General features: G+C 36.3%; 1 protein-coding gene across 31 annotated transcripts in view; it reads right to left on the bottom strand.

Annotated features, from left to right (window-relative positions):
* ADGRL2 (adhesion G protein-coupled receptor L2) overlaps positions 1–21,480 on the bottom strand; it is a 220,753-nt gene that overhangs the window by 172,913 nt on the left and 26,360 nt on the right. For all 31 annotated transcript variants that reach the window (XM_087719398.1, XM_087719396.1, XM_087719393.1 and 28 more), the window contains exon 2: positions 2,153–2,331. In XM_087719398.1, coding sequence (XP_087575524.1) covers positions 2,153–2,225 — 73 coding nt within the window. In that variant the 5' untranslated portion in view covers positions 2,226–2,331. The remainder of the gene's footprint in view (positions 1–2,152; positions 2,332–21,480) is intronic.

Genomic DNA, 21,480 nt, shown 5'->3' on the forward strand with positions numbered 1-21,480 from the left:
CTTCCTTACCAATCTCAGCATCAAGGATATGCTCTCCCCATTCCAGTTTGGTCAAATTCATCATCTCCTCCTTGTTTTGAGTGCTTTTGTATAATACAAGATCAATCACCAGTGAGAATAGGCTGAAATTGCCCAGGCAAAACAAAGTTCTTTCTCTGTTTCACAGAAGAATTCAAAATACAGCCAAAGCTCCTACAGTTCTTTAATTCTGCCACAACTATTGTTTGTTACTTGCAAACTGGGATGTGACAGAGGAGTTGGTGAACAAATTGACCATTTTATTTTCCTATTATTGAAAGGAATATTGACTTCATGAAACCGCTGCATTTCATATTCCAACAAAGTCAATATTCCGCTAACTAAACCACATACAAACAAGGGAAAACAGCTCCTGGTTCCCTTCTTAAGCTCTATACATCACAGCAGCCAAAACATAAATGACCATCATGGCTCAAAGTCCTACAATAGGATAAGAAGGGAACAACTAGTGTTGATCTGTTTATCAACTGCCAAGGATTCTTTCTCCAAAAAATCCAAGTAAGTACACAGGAAATTTTCTTTTGTTTTTCCAGAGAACACACTAATTCTGAAATAACTTGGAGTGGCTTCAGTCTATCCTGGCAGCATACATACACATACACATACACACACACACACACACACACACACACACACACACACACTCTTAAGCACAGCTTGCTATAATTTAGCTGCAATTCTATGCATTCCCAAACTCATTTGATTATCTTGTCTTTTCTCTGATTTGATAGGGTTGCTGTATTTTATCCTGATAAGACTGTGAAAAAGGAAGGATAACTAACTCAAGATAAATTACCTGACAGAAAAGGAAATCAAACTTTGGAATCTTGCTCAAGTCCAACATCTACTCGCCACACTTAATTTCTGGTGATGCATCATTCTATTTTTTAATCTTGACATTTTTAGCAATAAAATTATTTTTGAAAGAAATGAATTTTTTAAAAGGCAGCAAAATTTCACCTTCGGTCACACTAGAATTAGGTTTTACAAAATTCCACGAGATTTACTTCTAAGAAGACCCCAAAATAAAATTGCATCAATAACTAGTTTGTAAATCATCATCTGTAAAGCGGTCCTGTAAATTGCATCAGATTTCCAGCTTTTTCAGTAAGGTACTATACATTTTCCTATTTTAATGGCATTCAAATGACAAAAACATGCAATCCCCCATTCAATTCAGAAGAACTTAAATGGATAAATGATGTTTTATACTGTTAAGCTATTGCACATGTAATACTATAACACTACTGTGCTTATAGTATGCAAGAATTGTAGTGAAATATCTTAAGTCTGTGAAGCTGTGGAAACTGAGCAGAAATAAGCATCTAGTAGAAATCGCAATGATGCAAAAATGACAAATTGTGCTTAGTGCTGTCATGACTCAAACTCTAGACTTTTGGGTTTATGTCCTGATGTTGGATGCAAGTATGTCAGCCACAAGATTTGTGTCATGACACAGTTTGTCATTGGTACCTCTTAGCACCTCTGTGAAAAATATTGCAGAAGAGAAAAAGCTTCTTCTTTTCTCTAAATATTCCCTTAGATATTGCATGAACAAGTAGGAAAATAATTTTAAGTGGGAACAAGATATAGGCTGACAGTAGCTCATTTTCAGTTTCAGTGACCTGATTTTGAAATGAATTATGTTTCTTTTCAACTTACTACACATCCACCAGTAAGACCTAAAAACCTATATATTCATAGCTGTGATTGTGTGTCTGCATCTCTCTATGAGCATATAGATCTTTGCCACTGCATTTTTTTTACAGTGGATCAAGGAGATTTAAACCTTCACTATCTTATATAATTTCAGAGAAATAGAAGGGGGGAAGATTCTAAAGAGTGAAAACAATTTGTACCAAAATAGTAGAAAATCATGTGAAATATGTCAAAAATAACAGAAATATAACATCTCAAAAATAAACTAAAAATTCCAAAATGCATCAATGTATTTCAAAATATATGACTGAATAGCATTCCTCCAGGGGACACGTGCAACAGAAATATGAAGCATCATTTCCAAAATGAATTATATTGCCCCTTTAGACAAGGATGAATCATAAATCTGAATTATATTTTTTATTCTTACAAATTACACATTGACATATCTTACCTTCTGAACACTGCAGGAAGCTGACTATCAGAAGCAGCCAAAACCTTTTCATTCTGCAATCAGAAGTCACCATTATTGACCCCCTTTAAAACCGATTTCTTTTTTTATTCCTTAACGATCCCAGTTATAAAATGCCCAGCGTCATTCAAGAGGGTGGTCTACATCATTCATCTTCATAACTGGGGAGAAAAATGAAAATGAAAATTATCAACTCATGTTCACCATTAAATGAGACAGTAGAGATCAGATTATATGCTGATGAGAAATCTGGCCGTGAGGGAAGACAGAAAATTGTCTGTTTTCCATTAATAACTGAAGGGAGACTACAATTAGGAAACCATGAGAAAAGAAGCACGTAATGTGTGGGAAGGATGGTGGCACATTCTTGCAAGAATTCCAGGATTTCGAGGAACTTTCAAGCTAAAAAACGCTGCAAGGCCAAAAGACATCTAACAACACTGGTAGAAAGAAAGCAGGACAGTTGCCTCAAGAAACAGAGCAGAAAGACAACATTTCCAAGCATCCTTTTGCATTCACATTTTCAGGATCAATGTGATCCTTTGGGTAACATGCAGCTTCAATACCTGTTCAAAGAACTGAAAAGGTGTAAGATTTTTCTGAGATAGCCGGGTTCCCATCCCCGGGTTAAATTCAACATTTATATTTAGTGAAGAAACTGCTTCTTGGAGCACAGAGGTTTGTCTTCATAAACATTCTTTACCAATAAGAGAAATGGGGTTGCAGCTTTTATCCCAAGGGAAATAATTTCTGCCAGGCATGCCAGGGCATTACCGAAATAATAGCAACACTTAAAACTACGCTTTCGAGGCTTTACAGATTGCACCATTCCCAATCAGTAATTACAGACCAAGAGTATGCAAACTGAACTTCAACAGGGTTTTCGTGCAGCTCTGCATTAATTATTTCATTAAATCTGTTATTAGACATCAATTACCGGGCCACCTTTCCTCATCGCCGAAGCCCTTCTGCATTAATACGACAAGAGCATGCTGCATCTACCATTGCCCTTGTATATTTCTATCCAAAACTATCTACACCCAGAACTAGAACCTGATGTATATCCGTGGATCTTCTCTGTACTAAGAAGCAAACTGCATTCTACAGCACAGCAGGAGACCAGGCATTGTGCACTTCCGTGAATGTTCATCTCTCTTTGAAAAAGCTGCCTACAGCTAAGGCAGCAAAAGTTATTTTTGCAAATGCAAACAAATAACTACAAAGCTGTGAACAGTTAAATCTGCCCTGGTCACCTTTGTTTGACTCACTACATTGCCAAACAATAGAAGAGCCAAAGCAACAATGTAAGTTCCAAACTTGCTCTTTTTCAAATAGCTGACAAAATATGAATTGTGCCAAATTCAGCCTACATTACATTTGTGCCTAATAGGATTAGTAAAATCAGTCATAACAGATGTTCTTTCTGATCCTAAAGATCATGCTTAGAACTTATTTCAATGCTCCTTATTTTGAAATATGCTTAGAACTAGAGTCATTGTTGCAAGATGGACAATTTATATGTCATATAAATCAATACACTAGTTTGTTGTCTGTATCTGATCCTTGAATGAAGGAACCTCTGCAGCCTAAATATTTTGAGAAATTCATGCTTGCCTGTGCTTACACTGTAATAGCTGCTTTGAGACAACCAGTAAACTCTCTTTTGTTATTTAATGCATTGGTTTGCACTGCTACTCCACATTAATAAAAGGAAAAAAGCAAATGGGTTAATTACATGTACTGTATGTATCTTGCAACTCAGAAGATATTTGTAATGAAAGTGAAAACAAGGAAAAACTGGAGTCTAGTTCCCCAAATTATTACTGTTTTTAACTCCCCTGTGTACCTTTCCTTAATTTTTATACTCTTATAATTGATAACAGATAGTCCTCAACTTATGACAGTTCAAAGTTACGATGTAAAGGTAACTTACTATAAAGTTGTAAATGTGACTTATTACCAATCCTTGATGTTGCAATCATCACACAACTCCAATTGTCACATCATGCAACCCCCATTGTGATGTGATTGCAATTTGGGCATGGAAACCAGTTCCCATTTACAACAGCTACAACCGCTTGTGGTTATATGATTGTGATTTGTGATTTTCCTGTCCAGCTTCTGACAAACAAAGACAATTGGGAAAGCTGGATTTGTTTAATCACCATGTAATTTGCTTAACGACTGTGGATTATTCGCTTAGGCCCATGGTAAAAATGATCCTAAAATCAGGTCCAGACACATGACTCACTTTGTGACCACACCTTTTTATGACAGAAATTCAACTACCAAATGTGTTTCTGATCAAGGATTACTTGCATGCTATAGCCACACTGTCCCGCACTCTGAAAATAAAAACTCTTCAGTAGGTCAGCATTTGGGACTGACTTGGAAGCCAGATGGTACCTCAGCAATCATTTAGAAACTATTCATGTGGCCTATTCAATTTCAGAAGGGGTACCAGGCTAACTTCGAACTTAAATTCAGTTTTTCCCACTTTAATATACTAGTGAAGTATAAAAAAGCATTTTGATGGGTATAAAAACAAAGGTTTTTTTAAAAAAGGAAAAGATCATTTCTTTTCCCCCCCTCAAATGGACAACTCTGTTGCTACTTTCGAAAGTGTGACAGAAGAAGTTCTCGGCAGATACCTAGAGGTATAATAAAAAAGGAAAAGAGAAAAGATCTATTGCTAGTTAATCTAGAGGTGGCACATCAGCTGCTGCAGGAGTTTCCTGAAGCTGACACAAAGGAATAATTATGTTACATCTTGAAGTGTTACACCCACAGCAAAAAGAGCATTCTCTGGTGAAAAATCTATAGCATCCGCAAAGAAACAAGTTACATGTATTGCTGAAAGGATGGTTTGTCTTTTTATTTTCATTTTTTTTTTTGCAAAAACTATTCCCCATTAGAAAAAAAACAGTCACGCCCTTTAGCAAAGAAGGAGGGGCTGCCTTGTATTTATACACACAGCATGCAAACGAAGAATAATAGTTTAGGATACTTTCCCTAACAAAAACCTGAATAATAATAGCAGACTTCAAAAACTTTATAGACAATAAAAGGTGAACCAATACGCTCGTTAGAATAACAAGAGTGCTCCACTCAGATAAATTAATAATTGCAAAGGAAATAAAGCTAACTTTTGATTATTACTGGAATCACAAGTTTTTTTTAAAAAAAAAATTGCCGAGATTTCTTTGTTTATGATTTTTGCTTTTGGGATTCAAAACAAAATGCTCATTTACGTACATCTTCCAAAGATGAGAAATGCATCAAAAGGTTGGACATTAAGCAAATATTTAAAACACTGGAAACTAAAGACCATTTTTCTGGAGGGCAAAAAAACAGTTTTCCAGATTGTATTGTTATTGTAGTTTTAAAGTGATAATATGGTTAGAGTTATGATGAGGTTTGGTCCATCTGAATTGTTGGAATATGTAAAATAACAGAAAGTAATGTCAAGTACTATATATATATAGTAGCAGCTATTGACTGGAAGGTAGTGCAAAGAGATACATCTGGGTAGAATGAATATTTGGAATGAGGGTTGGCCATAACAAAATGCATCTTGATTTTTGTGTCTTAGATATCATGACAAATCTGAATTCCAGCTCTTAGGGATTTATTGAACCATTTCGTTCAAGGAATGCTATCTAACCACTGCTATGCAATGATTTCAGAGTAATATTAGTTCAACAATTTTAAGACTTTTTGTAACATCTATATTTATACACTAACATCTTTTTTAAAAAAAATCCTTCAAATAGGAATGAAGAAATTTGATTGCTTCTTTTTTCAAAGAACTGGCTAACACATCTGAAAGAAGAAAACCCTTTTGATTGCAAATAACCAATACTTTTATTATATGACTCTAGCATAGCTGCATGCTTTATCTATCCTCTAGTCGGATGCTACCCTCCCCTATCCCCCACAAACATTAGCAGGTATAAATCCTGGAGCCACAGAATACTTGGGACCAAGGATGTTGCTGACAGCCTAGTCTTTCAGACCATGTAATTGCACAGATAAGGAGACACAATCATTAAAATCTTGCATCAACAAAACCCAAAACAGGCAAACACCAGCAGGAAAAGCTGTATCAGGTTACTTCTATGCAAACAGAAAATGTAGATCATAGTAAGTGGTCATTCTTTGCAAATAGCCCATTTCCCTTCAGACTTTAAAAAGAGAAAAAGCTCATACATAGCTGGGCCTGACAGTGAGGAAGGGAGACAGCCTTTAGAGCCAAAAAGCAGATTAGATTTCAATGCAACCAAAGCTGCCTGGAAAACTTCACTTGTAACTTAAATCCTTCCCTCTGGGAAACAGCCTGATCTCCATCTGAAGAATTTTACTTTGGAAAATTAGAGGATATATCCTAAGCCCTTTTAAAACAAACAAACAAAGAATATCAGGAAGGAAGGAAGGAAGGAAGGAAGGAAGGAAGGAAGGAAGGAAGGAAGGAAGGAAGGAAGGAAGGAAGGAAGGAAGGTAGGTAGGTAGGTAGGTAGGTAGGTAGGTAGGTAGGTAGGTTGGTTAGTCTTTAGGGGCAAACAAAAATCAGCTTGAAATTAAATTTACACTTAATCTTAGCTATAACTATGGTTACATCTATCTGTTAAACTTTTCATAAACTGCCGTAACTCCAATCTAAGGATTGGATCTCAAATAGAATTCCTGAGCCAGAATGCTTCCTTAGATACTGTTCTATCTAAGATACTATTTCTTCAGATACTGTCCAATAGTTCTGATAAACATTGCATCACACTGTCTGGTTCCTAAAAATCTACAGAAGAACAGGGAATGAACAATGATTCATCATCTTCTTCATCATTTTTATTTACATTCAAAGACTGTAGAAGAAGCCATCTCCTTCTTCAATCATAGTCATTTGCAGAATAAGTACTTTTAAGTACTTAAGTACTTATAGCTTGGAAATAAACATTTTATTGTATCCCCCAAATCTCTCAAAACCTGTCAAATTAATATTAGTATCAAAATAATATTAGTATTATATAATATGTTTCTCACTACCAGGGCATAGTGGTAGCTAGTCAGTTGTCCAAATGTGAGCTAATCATGCATACCCAAAGCTGGACAGTTATCCAAAATCACTTTCAGAATCAGGTCTTTCATTCAGTGGCCTTTGCCCAAATATTACACTACTTCTCTTTTGGGTATGAGAATGATAATTCAAGATAGAAGACTTGGGCCATGGGCTACTTGCAACAGGCTAACAAATTCAGTACCAGAATTGAATATACCGCAGAAGAAATCAGGAAAAGCTATATTTCATAAAGAGAATATATTAATCTAGGCAAGCACACCTTAATCATAGCTGAACTGACATTATTAGCAGCATTCCGGAGCTGGTTGGGGCTATTTCACAAACTGTTGTTAGGAGTGCAAAAGCCAGCAAAGTAGTGGTTAGATCTCCCACATAGTCTGGTCCAATGCCAGAAGCTTAGTGAACGCTGCTGGTGTCCAGAAAGAAAGCGAGCTAGTGTAAACTCCCTCAAATTCAATGAAATCCTCTAGAGAATCATGATACGCATTTTGAGAACCTCTGGCTTAAGACTGAGGTAAGCCAGCTACAGTCTTTCCACAAAGCAATGGGCTTTATTTATGTTCCGCGAGAGTGCTAGGATTGCAGCCATTGAGCAAGGCAAGTCACAGGGATATCTCACTTAGCAACCATTTTGCTAGAAGATCCATAGTCTGGTCCCAATTGTGACTGTTAAGTGAAGACTACCTGTAAAGTATCAGGGAATGGAACAGCATATAGTGTGAAATGCCATATTATAAAGAGAATCATTTTTATGAATTCAGATGCTGTATGCTCTGAAGTGAGAGATCAGTGCTTTAGAAATGCCGGAAACAGTGTGAGATAAACATACATCAGCCCTGAATCTAAGCTGAACATGAGATCACAAAGCTGGAGTCCCAACAGACTAGATCCTATGTTAATCGTTACAATCCAGTTTACTCACAAAGAAGAATTTGCTGCCTGACAAATAAAACACTAATGCTTACACTGTTTCAAACATTATAACTTTTATCTTCTCTGACCACAGAGGCATTAGAACCTACATCAGTTACTTCTAGGGAAAAAAGTGAGGGTAAGAGAGCAGAAATGGGGGGGAAATGGCTGCCATTGTCAGAAAGGTTAGCTTCTTTTCCTAAGAGGTTTTGTTCATTTCTACACAGAATATCTCCCAACTCACTGATCTGTTTCTATTCACATAAAATAATGGTGTCTCAGATTAACAATTTAGGAAAACAAAGTCTGCTTGAGCTAATGAGGCAATAATGATACTCAATTCCCAATATTCTCTTTCTTTCCTCCATGCTTTCTCTATTGTCAATATCATAAATGTTACCAACATTCATTACACTTTTGCTCCAATTCATTTGATTTCATATTACCTTTTTTTAGAAAAAAAACAACAACCATGTTTCGGATGTCCTGTGTGCTAACCAGCGATTCAGTTTGCTCTCATGATTACTCTCTGGATTGGCGGGGTGGGGGGTGGGGGAGAGGAAACAGAATGCACAAGAAAGTCAATTACCACTATTATCAGCTGTAATATCTTAGCCTCATGCTGAGCATGTTAAATATGCTGATAGTTTGGACACCAGAGGCACAATCTGTAGATGTTTACCATTCTGTTCATTAAACACTCCTAGGTCTGTGCAAGAACTGCAAAATAAATAGGTCTCATACGCTAAGTTTTATAAGAAGGGAAGGGAAGGGAACGGAAGAGAAGAGAAGAACAAAAAAGTAGTATGCAATCAGTTGAACCAATAACATCCCAATATAGGATATGCTCTTTTTTAAAAAGGAGAAACAACAGCAGACAGTTTAATGGCTTACCTAGTTATCAAAGAGTACCTCTAGCAATAGATAGTATTGGTAAGGATTCAGTTTCACCATGGGATACAAATGGACTCCTTACATAAAGTCAATACCACTTAGCTTCAATTCTATAAACCTACATATAAGATGTATATAAGCTTCAATTCTATAAACCTACATAAGATGTAGGTTGCATTTGGAATGCGACCTAATATACAAAGTTGGGAGAAAAAAGCAACGCAAAACAATCAAAAGCACATTTCCATGCTCTGTTTTTAATTAAGTTTCATTCTGTCAAAACTGTACAAGTTCTATCTTTTCACAAAAGTATGGCCATACAAAATGTTTTGAAATTAAACAGTTGTCTCATGTTCAAAATGGGCCGTTCTGACTCTTCCAGAGCTGTTTCAAGCCTGAATCAGCTGTTTTAAATTAGAAGTAGATATTCTGAAATTGAAGTAAGTCTCATTTCATACCTGGAATGATTCCAGAATGGCTAGGGTAAGCAGTTTCAAATTCAGGTTCACAATATTTTGCATACCCCCTACCTGATAGAAAAATGAGGTTTAGTGGTCAAGGTGCTTGAAAAGGAAATGCATCTGAAAAATAGTTGTGAAGTTTCAAACACAAAAATAGAACCAATTGTAGTGACTTTTCCCTCTCTTTTGCATCATTTCAGATATTCCCTAGATCTGTAATGGCGAACCTTTTAGACACTGAGTGCCCAAACTGTGTGCGCGCGCATGCACAAGTTGAAAGCTGTGCATGTGTGAATGCATGGATATGCACATACACGGACATCTATGGACATGCAAGTGTGTGGACATATGCACAGACATGTGCAGCAGACACCCTAAGACCAGCTGGCCAGGAGGGGGGTAAGAGATAAGATTTTTTTTTTCTTTTGTGAGCTTCTGTTTTGTCATTTTCAGGAACACAGAAGCTCACAAATGAAATGCCATGGATATCTGACCTAGCGCAATGACACGCTTGCCAGCAGAGAGGGCTCTGTGTGACACCTCTGGCATAGGTGTGGCATAGGTTCGCCATCACGATCCTGTTCAGATCCTGTTCAGGCATTACAAAATCGGTTAAAATTCACCACTCAACTATAGATGACAACCTTTTTAGAAGATACAAGTGGATTACTTTGTAAGTAACTCAAGAAAGTGTATATACATAATATTCACCCCTCCTATTCCACCCTCTGCAACAGACCCGTGAGATAAGTTGGGCTGAGACAGAATGACTGGCCCAAGGTCAGTTATCCAGCTTTCATCATCATCATAAAGTGGGAATAGAACTAACTCATAGTCTCCTGGTTTCTAGGCAAGCACTTTAACCACTATATCAAACTGGTTTCCCTGGTTTTTAAGCTCTTTTTTCTATCTATCTGTTTGTTTATCTGTCTGCCTACCCACCCACCCACCCACCCATTTACCTATCTACCTACATATCTACCTAAGAGCTGCCCAAGCTTATGAGAAAACAATTCTGAGCAACATACAACAAAATTAAAGACAATAAATATTTAGTTTTTGAATACAGGTAATCCTCGGCTTACAACCACAATTGAGGCCATAATTTCTATTGCTAAGAGAGACAGTTGTTACATGAATTTTGCTTCATTTTACAACCTTTCTAGTCACAGTTGTTTATTTATTTATTTAGTAAATTTATAGGCCGCCCAATCCCGAAGGACTCCAGGCGGCTTACAAAGCGAAAAAAAAGATAATTTAATAAAAAAGAATAAATGAAACAAGTTAAAAACATCACACATGCACTCCATCTGATGGGGGCTGGACCTCAGCAATGAGGTCAACAGCCCCAGGCCTGCCGGAATAGCCAGGTTTTAACAGCTTTTCGGAAGGCCATGAGAGTGGGCAAGGTCCAGATCTCTGGGGGTAGCTCATTCCAACGGGTCGGAGCAATCACAGAAAAGGCTCTCCTCCGGGGAGCTGCCAGCCGACATTGTCTGGTTGTTAAGTGAATCACTGCAGTTGTTCAGTTAGCAACATCGTTATTAAGTCAAACTGGCTTCCCCACTGATTCTGTTAGTCAAAAGGTTGTAAAAGATGATCACATCCCCCCCCCCCCGCCCTGGACCACGGCAACTGTCATAAATATGAGTCAGTTGCCAAATGTCTGGTTTTTGTTCAACGGTCATGTGAAATCCGGTCATAAGTCACTTTTTTCATTGTTGTTGTAATTTCAGTCACTAAATGAACTGTTGTAAGTCATGAACTACCTGTATTGGGAAAGTGAATTTTGGAAGTATAGTCAGAAAATATTCTACAGGCTGCAGAAAGAGAGATCATTACCTGCCTACAGCTCTTGGATCATAATTTTCCCACTCCTGCCTATATTATGTACAAGCCAGGCTATTATGGCTTGTTCAACAACCCATAATGAAAACCTGGTTTATTATTAAGAATAAATGCAGCCATTAATTCAATAGCATTAACTCCAATGTTATTTACCTCCTTAGCCTAGGTAAGAAGACATCAATCAAGAGTTCTCCTTCAAGGCACATGACCAGCCTCAAATTATCATAATTCCAACACATTATGGAAATATCTAGCTCTCCAGAGAAGTCTGTAATTCTGGGAAAGAAAGAGAATAAGAGGATGGCCACCAACAAGATCAATGGATTCATTTACATTTGTGACAGGTGAGGAGACCACTGAAAAATCTGAACTACCAGGTGGGGAGAGATTGTCCTGACAAAAATCTATCTTTATATTAATTAAAGTGTCAATGTTGAATTGGTATAAAATAATAATTCAAGAGCAGCAGTGGGATTCCAAATCTTTTCCTACCGGTTCTATGAGAGCTTTGCGCGCGGCACTCAAAGACTGCCCTCGGTGTCAGGATTGGTGAGCTGAGCTATTGTTTAGCTCAGCTGAGATGTGAAAATCTGCCACGCTAATCAGCTGAGCAAAAAAACCAAGGGAATATAGGACAGGGAAAGGAAGGGGCGGGTGGGCAGACCCAACCAGAGGTGCTATTTTCTGGTTCTCCGAACTACTCAAAATTTCTACTATGAGTTCATCAGAACCAGTCTGAACCAGCTGAATACCACCTCTGTTCAAGAGGATATAAGGTTATAATCTAATTAAGATCCACCCATCACCGGTGATAAGTGAGTGTGTGTTTCCTCAATATAAAACAGATAATTTATTAGAACGATTAGCAAACAAAGATAACGAGACTATGATAAAACATCCCAACAGCTCTGGATGATATATTTATGTCACTTGACAGTGAAATGGATGGCATATACATTAAATAAATAAATATTTTGTAACCTTTTTCTTCTCAGTGTAAGAAAAATGGAAATAGGAGGAATAAGTGAGCTAAGAAAAAAAGTAAGTATACACATATCATTCATCCATACCTGACAATCCCAGTTCAAATGTTAGCGGCCCAATATCCAACCACCACCAGGCAAAATAAAACCAAGCATGAAGATTTAACAACAAATACATTTGTGGGTTACGTATACCATCCTGTTTATTTAACCCCATTGATTAATTGAATTAAATAAAGCCTTATGTTCAAGGTACTGCAAGTTGCAACTGTAGTTTACATGGGCTTGAGGCCAATCATTATCCAAAAAGGTGCTCCTTCCACACACAATATAACTGTGTAGCAGTATGTGGACTATGCAAGGAACACTAGTTTAAAATCATTTAATTTTTTAACAATAAATGAAAGAAAGCTGGCAATTAAATACCTTACATTAGATGGAATAACAACATGAAGCTGGAAATATATTAGGCACAAAAGCTTAATATATGTGTATACACACACACATACATACACACACACACACACTATTTAAGTAGAGTTTTTTTTCTGTTTTGCACCAGTGAGGATGCCCTTCTATGCCTTTTGTCAGTGACTAAAATACTTAGATGAATGCATTATGTTATTCCTTAAAAGTTGTCATTTTAAAATCTTGAAGGAAGAAGAAGAAAAAGTGACTGGAGTACCAATTGTCTAATTCAATTGGGAAACTTTCAGAGCCAATGTGGAAACCCAGTGAAACCTGCATTGTCTTAGGTCATCAGAGGTCTTCTCTATGGAGGTCAAAGGAATGAATGGAGGAGCCCAGCTTATTCACTTAAAAGGTTTTCTCATAAAACTCTACAGGCACCTACTGTATTATACTTTAAAACTGAGAAAATATAACCTCCATGTACAACTTTTCTATACATAAAATAGACTAGGAAAAGACTAATCAGGGAGAAGAAGAACGCAGAATGTAACTGATAGGTTAATATTTTATGCAATTATTCCCTTAATATGCAATAATAAATTCAAAAACGTCAGCCATGTTTTTTTCTGTTCAACATGCAGACAAGCTGCAATGTTTTACACTATATTAGGAAATCAGTTTCTCATTATGTTTAAAAATAAGAAATCAGTTTCGCATCGAAGTGGGCAAAATTAGACAGGAAACAACCTAAAATCAGCATAAGTAGGAAAAGAAAAAACAGCGTAGGCTGACAATTCTGAATGGCAACTCTCAAAGCTGTGCTGATGGACACGTTATCTGCATTTACTGCTAATTAATTCTACATTCTGATTCTTCAAGAAATAACACAGGTTCCAAACTAATATTTGTGATAGCATAGTCTAATCACTGCGCAGCAAAATATGAAACAAAATCAATCGTATCTCGTAAGATGTAATCTTGCTACTCTATTTGGCTCACTGTGCTGAATTCCTAGCTCATAAATCATTGTTACTAGCCATTCAGAGGATCAATATTCAGATTCCCTCTTGGTCTATACATACAACCACTAAATGAAATAATAATGACCTAAGGTCTGTCATATATTAGGTCATCAATACCACCAGCAGTGATTTCTTGGCAACAATGAGGTAACTGAAGATAAAAAAAAATCTGATTTTTTAAACAAAAAAACCCTTGTAACAACAGGGTATGTGTGTGTGGGGGGGGAGAAATAACTCCTCGTATGACCTAAATATGTTCATAAGCACAATCCAAAAACCATTACCTGCCTGACATTTTGTGGAAAATTTACATTTAAAGAAAAGTCAGCTTTGGTGACACTGCTGATGCTAAATATATTTAATTAGACTGTAAACATACGATCGTTAAATGCTATCTTGTCTAGTTCTGAATCCCCCTCCTCTCTTCTATATCCTCTCTTTGTCTTTTAAAAGCACCATTAGTACATCTGTAAAGAGAATTCCTCAACTCCTTACTCTCATTCCGATAGCCCCAAAGTCCCAGTGGAACAAAGATTAGTCCCATTAAAAACCAACAACAAAAAAATAAAATAAACTATTAGAGTGCTTTCCGTGAAGCCTTATTCCCCAAATGCTTTACAGACCATTTAATTATCTCAAGGTAGTGGAACGCCTCTCTGCAGACAAACGTGAAAGCTACACAGCTCTTTCTATCTCTTTCTAGTATCCCAGTTGTAGACTATGGGGCTATTTTAATCTCCAAAAGAGAAAAAAAAAATGTTGGCTGACATATATTACTTAGGGCTAAAGAAAAGAGAACAATTTCTTGAGATCTTTAAATTACCGCCAAAACAACACAAGAAAATCCATAAGGGTGAGTATAATTTATGAAAGGAACATATATAACGCTATCAGCTAGCTTTTCACCTAACCCCACTACGCATATCATCAGCAGAAAAAGCAATGCCTATTGCCAGTCATTGACATAAAGTGATTTTCCAGACATACCACTTTACACAGCAGGGGAGTTGCACATTTAGGAAGCTTTATAATAATTATGTTTTTTTAAATAATGGAGGGGAGGAATCAACTCTCTCTGGCTTTCCAGTTTGTTCTCATTCTCTTTCTAGACCATTAGAAGATTTCACAAATAGCGGGATAGAAAGCTGCACAGCGAAAGCTGCCCCCATCCAACATTAAAAAGTGACAACATGCTTGACGCAGACTGAATCTTACATGCTGAGTTTTAACTCCAATCACACAACATAGCATTGTCACAAGATGTGGAGGGCAACAACCATACCAGTACTGCTCAGCTGATGGAAGTAAGAGGTCTACAAAGGAAACAAGTGCTGGAGTTTCATGCAGAACCTTCTTGCCTTTAAGGAGATGGCAAGCAATAGTGTTTTCTACTTGAATTTTATTAAGGTGTGAAATATGCAAGCTGCATTAAACAACCCTCAATTTCCAAAACTTTGTGTAGATTCCAAAGAGCCTCACTCGGCTCCTTCCATATTTCATATAGTCAAGCTTGGTTCTTCTTTAAATAAGTGGAGTGAAGATATCAAGACGATTGAGAGGAGTTGTGGTGGAATAGTGGTTAGAATGCAGTATTGCAGGCTAATTCTGCCGAGTGCCAGCCGTTCGATCTTGACCGGCTCAAGGTTGACTCAGCCTTCCATCCTTCCAAGGTTGGTAAAATGAGAACCCAGATTGTTTGGGGCAATAAGCTGACAATGTAAACTGCTTAGAGAAGGTTATAAAGCACTGTGTCTAAGTGCTATCGTTATTGCTATCAAACTTAGGTCTGTTATTGTGAAAAAAAGAGTAAAATTGCATTTTGCATGCAGAAATGGCACTATTCTAAAGGCATTTAAAGAAATATCAAAGATTATGTAACTTTTCACACTTTTAAAAATTCAATTTAGAGTTGATGGGCACATTTTAATTTTTTTAAAAAAATTCAATTTTTGTATTACTATACGCTGCTTTAGAGTCAGATTACAGACACTGTACATAAAATAAACGCTGAAAATATGTATTTCTTGCTTATGAGATTTTAATGGATTCTAGCATTCTTTAATTCTCACTTTGAAACTCTTAAACCCAAAGTTTTTGACCATAAATTTTAGTAACACGGCTAAAATAAATTCAAGACTGATTTGCTGGAGTATCCTTATTTAAGCTGTTGCAGATTTTAGTTGCTCTCATTTTCTTTTCTTTTTTTAAGTTTATTTTGTTCATGCTGTGATTTTTCATATTCATATTGGAATTTGGTAACATAGATATTTGGCCACTTTTGTGTTTCCGAGATAAATATTTCACAGAATACAAAATTCATTCCGCCTATTCCAAATGCTTGGCTTAATAATTACGCTCATAATTTTTGGCCTGGCTTGCTTCAACATGCCACTAATACGAATTACATTTTTGAACTGCAATTAACAGCACACTCCATTTGCCTACTAACCATCAGATAGTAAAGGAACATTGGTGTGTTTTTTTAATGTGCAAATGAAGAGAAAATCTGTCCATACGTGAAAGAAGTAAAGAAGATTACAAAATTTTAATAAGAACATTATATTATGGTAACACTAATCTAGGTGTTTTACTGGAAGCAAAGTGGATTACTGTAAATGAAATTTTAAAATGTCCTTTCCATTTTATAGATAACACAAAATGACTCCTTTCATGTCTCCTGCGATAAGGATACATTTGCCACACATTTAAATGGTGCCTTCACCCCATCCAACCCAATGTATAAATTAATAATTCAGTGACATTAATACAAGAAGATAAATGATAAAGCAGCGGGGCACAAGGGCAGCATTCGAAACAGACGTCTTTGGGAGCAGCTAATACCTTTCTGCCAATTACAGGCAGAACTTTTCAACAATCTTCAACAGCATTTTTACAATCTAAATAGCAGCTTATGCACACACAATTTCACACAACTCAAGCTTAATAAATTTCCTGCTGGTACCAAACAATCATTTTAGGGGATTAAAGTGCAACATCTGCTACCATTAATAAGCATTTTATATAGCTGTAAGTATAAAAAGCAGTATTCACTGAACTGCAACTCTGAAGGGGGTAGAAGGTACCAGTTTAGTATAAATCATAGTTTTATCACTTTAGTGGTGATTTTACCTTATGACAACAATGGAAAGTATTACTGAAGTATTATTCTACAGCGACTCCAGAATGAAAATATATGCTAGGCAGAACTATTATTTTTCCAGTATGGCAATGTTCCAAACATTGAAAAAGTAAATTATATAGCCAAATGCTAAGCATTTCCAGTCAGACTTGTAAATCACCAATGTGTTTTCAATTGACTTTTTCAGCTGCAGAAATATACTTTGCCTTAATATTTGAGTGACATCTTCTCTTTGAAATGCTTATTAATGCTTTAAAAAGTTATTAATAAATTGGATTGGTTTCAAAGCAATCTGCCAATATCAATATTGTTCCTGATACAATCTTCTTGTTAATGTAATTGGAACAAAGTCAGAATTTGGTTATGATATCAGTTTTATGATATTCAACACAGTGAAGGAATTTTGGTACTTTCCCACCAACATCAGGGAGATTAATGTGTACAGTACTATGTAGAGGCTATGAGAGGATTAAAAAAAATAGTGCTGAAGGATATGTTTTGGTTTTTGTGTGTATGCCTGTATGAAAAGAATTAAAGCAATATATTCCACATCAGGGCTCTAAGAAGCAAAGCTCCTAGTCAAAGTTGGAAAGTCCTCAGAGATCTGTAATAATAAGTTCTACAACAAACCCCAAAATACTATTTATTGGTTCCACCACAAAAGCGCGTAGGACAAAATCGCGCTCGACAAAAGCGCGCTGTGACGTCATCACAGCGCAACGAAAAAGTTCGAAAAATGTAAAAATAAAGCGAAAACCTTACCCTAAGCCCCCCAAACCTAACCCTAAACCTAACCCTAAACCTAACCCTAAACCTAACTCTTAACCTAACCCTAAACCTAACCCTAAACCTAACCGTTAAAGTAACGAAAAACCTAACGCTAACCCTTAACCTAACGCTAACGCTAACGCTCTAAAGCTAACCCTAACCCTTAACCTAACCCTAACCCTAACCCTAAACCTAACCCTTACCTTTATGTGAATCGGCTTGGTTTAATTTAATTTTTATTAATTTTTATTTGAATTTTTCGATCTTTTTCGTCACGTTGTAATGACGTCAAAGGCGCGATTTTGTCGATTGCGCTTTTGCCGTCCGCGCTTTTGACGGGTCACGTATTTATTAGCATATGCTGCCCAAATGTTTTTGCTCTGTATTGCCAAAATAACCTAATCCTGCTGTTTTCATTGAGAACACTGGAATACCACAAACTATCATATCTCTTGGTAAAATAGGACTGAAAAATGAGGATGTTAAAAAAACTCTTGTTTCAATACTTGGTTGGCCTTTTGAAGGTTCTGAAATGACAAAATTATCATTCCATTACCCTCAAGTTCAAAAGAGAGAGAACACACAAGCACTTGGTATCATTTATCTATTTAATGTACCATGCTAGCCCAAATCAAATATTATTTTATATATGACTGTTGCAGACAACAGACCAGCTCCAGAACCGTAAAGCCTACAAATTTGGCATATAAGTTCCTTTTGGCTTCTAGGTGCTTGCTAAGAAAGGATTTATCAAAATGACCATCACAACATTAATATTTCTTATACAGTAATTAACATACTCTGATGCTAAGGAGTTCTACTCCCTCTCCCCACCAGCAAAGATTTCCATTCCAACTGCCAGTTGCCTTATATTAACATGCTATGATGCTAAGGAGTTAGACATTCTACTCCCCCTTCCCACCTGAAAAGAACTCTGTTACCTCAATTCAAACTGGCAGATGTTCCACTCCTTCACTCAGGAGTAGTCTGGTTCTCTTTACAGTACTAATTGTCGGTACCTCACAAAAATGTCTACGCCTTCCACTTATGGAACTGCTTCTGGACTCAAGGCGGGGGGAGCAATATTCCCTTATGTGTTTCAATCACCGATCACCACTGAGCCAACGGATTGAACCGGAGTGAACTGGATTTCCCCTGCATTGCCCAATCACATAGTTTTGTCGTGAAGTACGGGTATCCAGCTAGTATATATATAATCAATGAAACCAATAAAAGATGGCAAGCAGAAGAGTCCAGATGAATGAAGCAAGGGGTCTCACCTGTCCTCACAAAAAGCCTGGGTGAGGATCCAGATGTCCGTGATTCTTCTAAACAGCACCAGAATGGAGGGCATCCCAAGTTTGGGATGGCAGGTGCCACTCTGAGGTCTGAATAGATGGAAATTATTTAATCAAAGGAAACCAGAGCATGCCAACCCTGCAAGTTTGAAAGAGTCAACAGATACGATTGACTATCAAGTAACCAGGCCTACTAATTATTATATATAATAGTGTAGGGTTGCTTTCAGTAAGAAACAAAGAAAAAAAAACCAAGAGTTGCACTGTCTTGCAGGAACTGAAAACCAGGGTCAAAATATAAAAGTTGCCAAAGCCATTTTAAGACCAATTCAAGGATCAGCTGAATCTATTTATATTTGGAGTTGGTTGGTTGGTTTTAATCCACAATTTTGGCTGGCGAAGTTCTAGTGCTTTTCATTCCAAGAACTCAGTCTACCATGACACACACCAAACATCCTTCTTAAATTCATCATGTGAGACTAGAATGCCATCAAGGGAATGCTCAATATTTCCAACTTTACCCTGCTTTTAACTTTTTGGGAACAGCCGCCATCAGCAAGGTCAATCATAGATAACAAAATAAAGGCAGAAATAAATATGTGGGATGAGCTACAGAAAAACCTCTTGCTTATGAAAGAGAAAAATTCTAATAAAATTAAGAGTGCAATTTAGAAGGGCGGCATTTACGTCTAAACTGGATTTGGGCTTGACTATTATTTTCAATAATAATTGAAATATAAGCGATCATAGTTACATTGGTTAACTTTTTACATTCAACTAGCCTTAATACAATAGATTAACAATATAGGCTACCCACATTGTATCACGTCGTCTGGACACTCAAAATTACTGAACTTATTTAATAATCAGGGTTACCAACTGATGTAGTTTATGCCATTGGGTATAATTTAGATGGTTAGAATTTGCACACAACACTCTTCAAACAGAACACAAAAGACCTGTTCTGGCATTTCATTTAATTAGAATCTTGGATCCCCACTGCAAGAATGTGTGTATATATATATATATAGAAAGAGTTTATTAATGTCTTAAATCAAACTATTATTCAGATTTGCATAATGAAGTTTACAACAGCCTTTTTTAGTGATGAGAAAGCAACCTCCACAAAAATTTTAAATGTTAAAAATCCAGACCTAAATTCACACTCAATGTAATTCAATTCCTACTACTTAGAGTTGGCAGTTAAATACTGCTTATGGACAAAAACAACCTATTTTTACTTTATATGCATCCAAAAATCTACACCATTACTGAACTATTGTAACTTTGATATTCATTCTAGATGACAACATGTCTTTCAAAGAAGAAAAGGAATGAAAAAATAAAATTATATCACTGGACGGTTGATGTCATAGTGATGTGGTCCATGGTGAAGCTGTTAGAATGCATTATTGCAGGCCAATTCTGCCCATAGGAAGGAGTTTCAACCTGACTAAGTAAAGAGTTACTGAGCCTTCCATCCATTCGAGGTCGATAAAATGACGATCCAGATTGTTGGGGGCAATATGCTAAGAGAGTGCTGTAAAGCACTAAGAAGCGATATATACATCTAGGTATTATTGCTATTGCTATTCCACACATAATAATCAAACAAGTAAGAAAAAAATCAGCAAACTATGTCAAAGAAAACTCTATTCATGTTTACTTCAGCATCTGTGTAATAACGTATGGAAATAAATGAATAAAAACTGTGGTTTCCCTTTTGCAAGAATCTTTAAACAAACCTTTCAATAATGATTGTCAATCAAAGCCAAAGCTTGCTATTGAATCATTTTTAAAGTATTGATTGACCACACATTTTTCTTTCCCATAATCAATGTAATTACAATTACATTATAGCTATCATTCCAGCAAGACTCTTATAATCTATTCATTTATAGATAATATGTGAAATCAAACAAAGAAATATGAGATAGCATAGCAAAAGATAATTCATTTTAATATGTTTTACTTATTATCATTTTAATACGATAATACATTTGAATACTTCAATAATATGTTTCAATCGTTAACGTATTAACGGGGAAGAGATACTGAGCTTTTCTCAAGTATCAAGTTAGAATTAATAAAAGTTGGTATCTTTTACATATTTTAGACTGCAACTCTCACATTTCTATGACAATGATGATGCTAATTCAGATAGATGGCTATTTAGAATCATAATCTCTAAACAGCTTGTTCTAATTAAAATTGGATATTGGAATTTTTTGAGAAAATATGGTTAAAACTCACTACAATTTGTTAATCAAATAGGCTAAATTGATTAAAATTTGACATAAATTTTTTTTTAATATCACCTTGCAAGATAATGAGGCACACCAACAAGAACATTGTTCAAGAGAGTTATCCACATTGTTACTGTGGAGGAGGTAGCGGAAACTTAGCCAGGGGAACCCTTCCATCATATCTTTAGTAATATTGTATCATACTGGAACTGAAGGAATGTGAGTACAATGGGTGATACCTAAATTTGATTAAA

This window comes from Thamnophis sirtalis, unplaced genomic scaffold (genome assembly GCF_051295495.1).
Source record: "Thamnophis sirtalis isolate CommonGarterSnake01/CBP01778 unplaced genomic scaffold, rThaSir2_p1.2 scaffold_7, whole genome shotgun sequence".
NCBI lineage: Eukaryota > Metazoa > Chordata > Lepidosauria > Squamata > Natricidae > Thamnophis > Thamnophis sirtalis.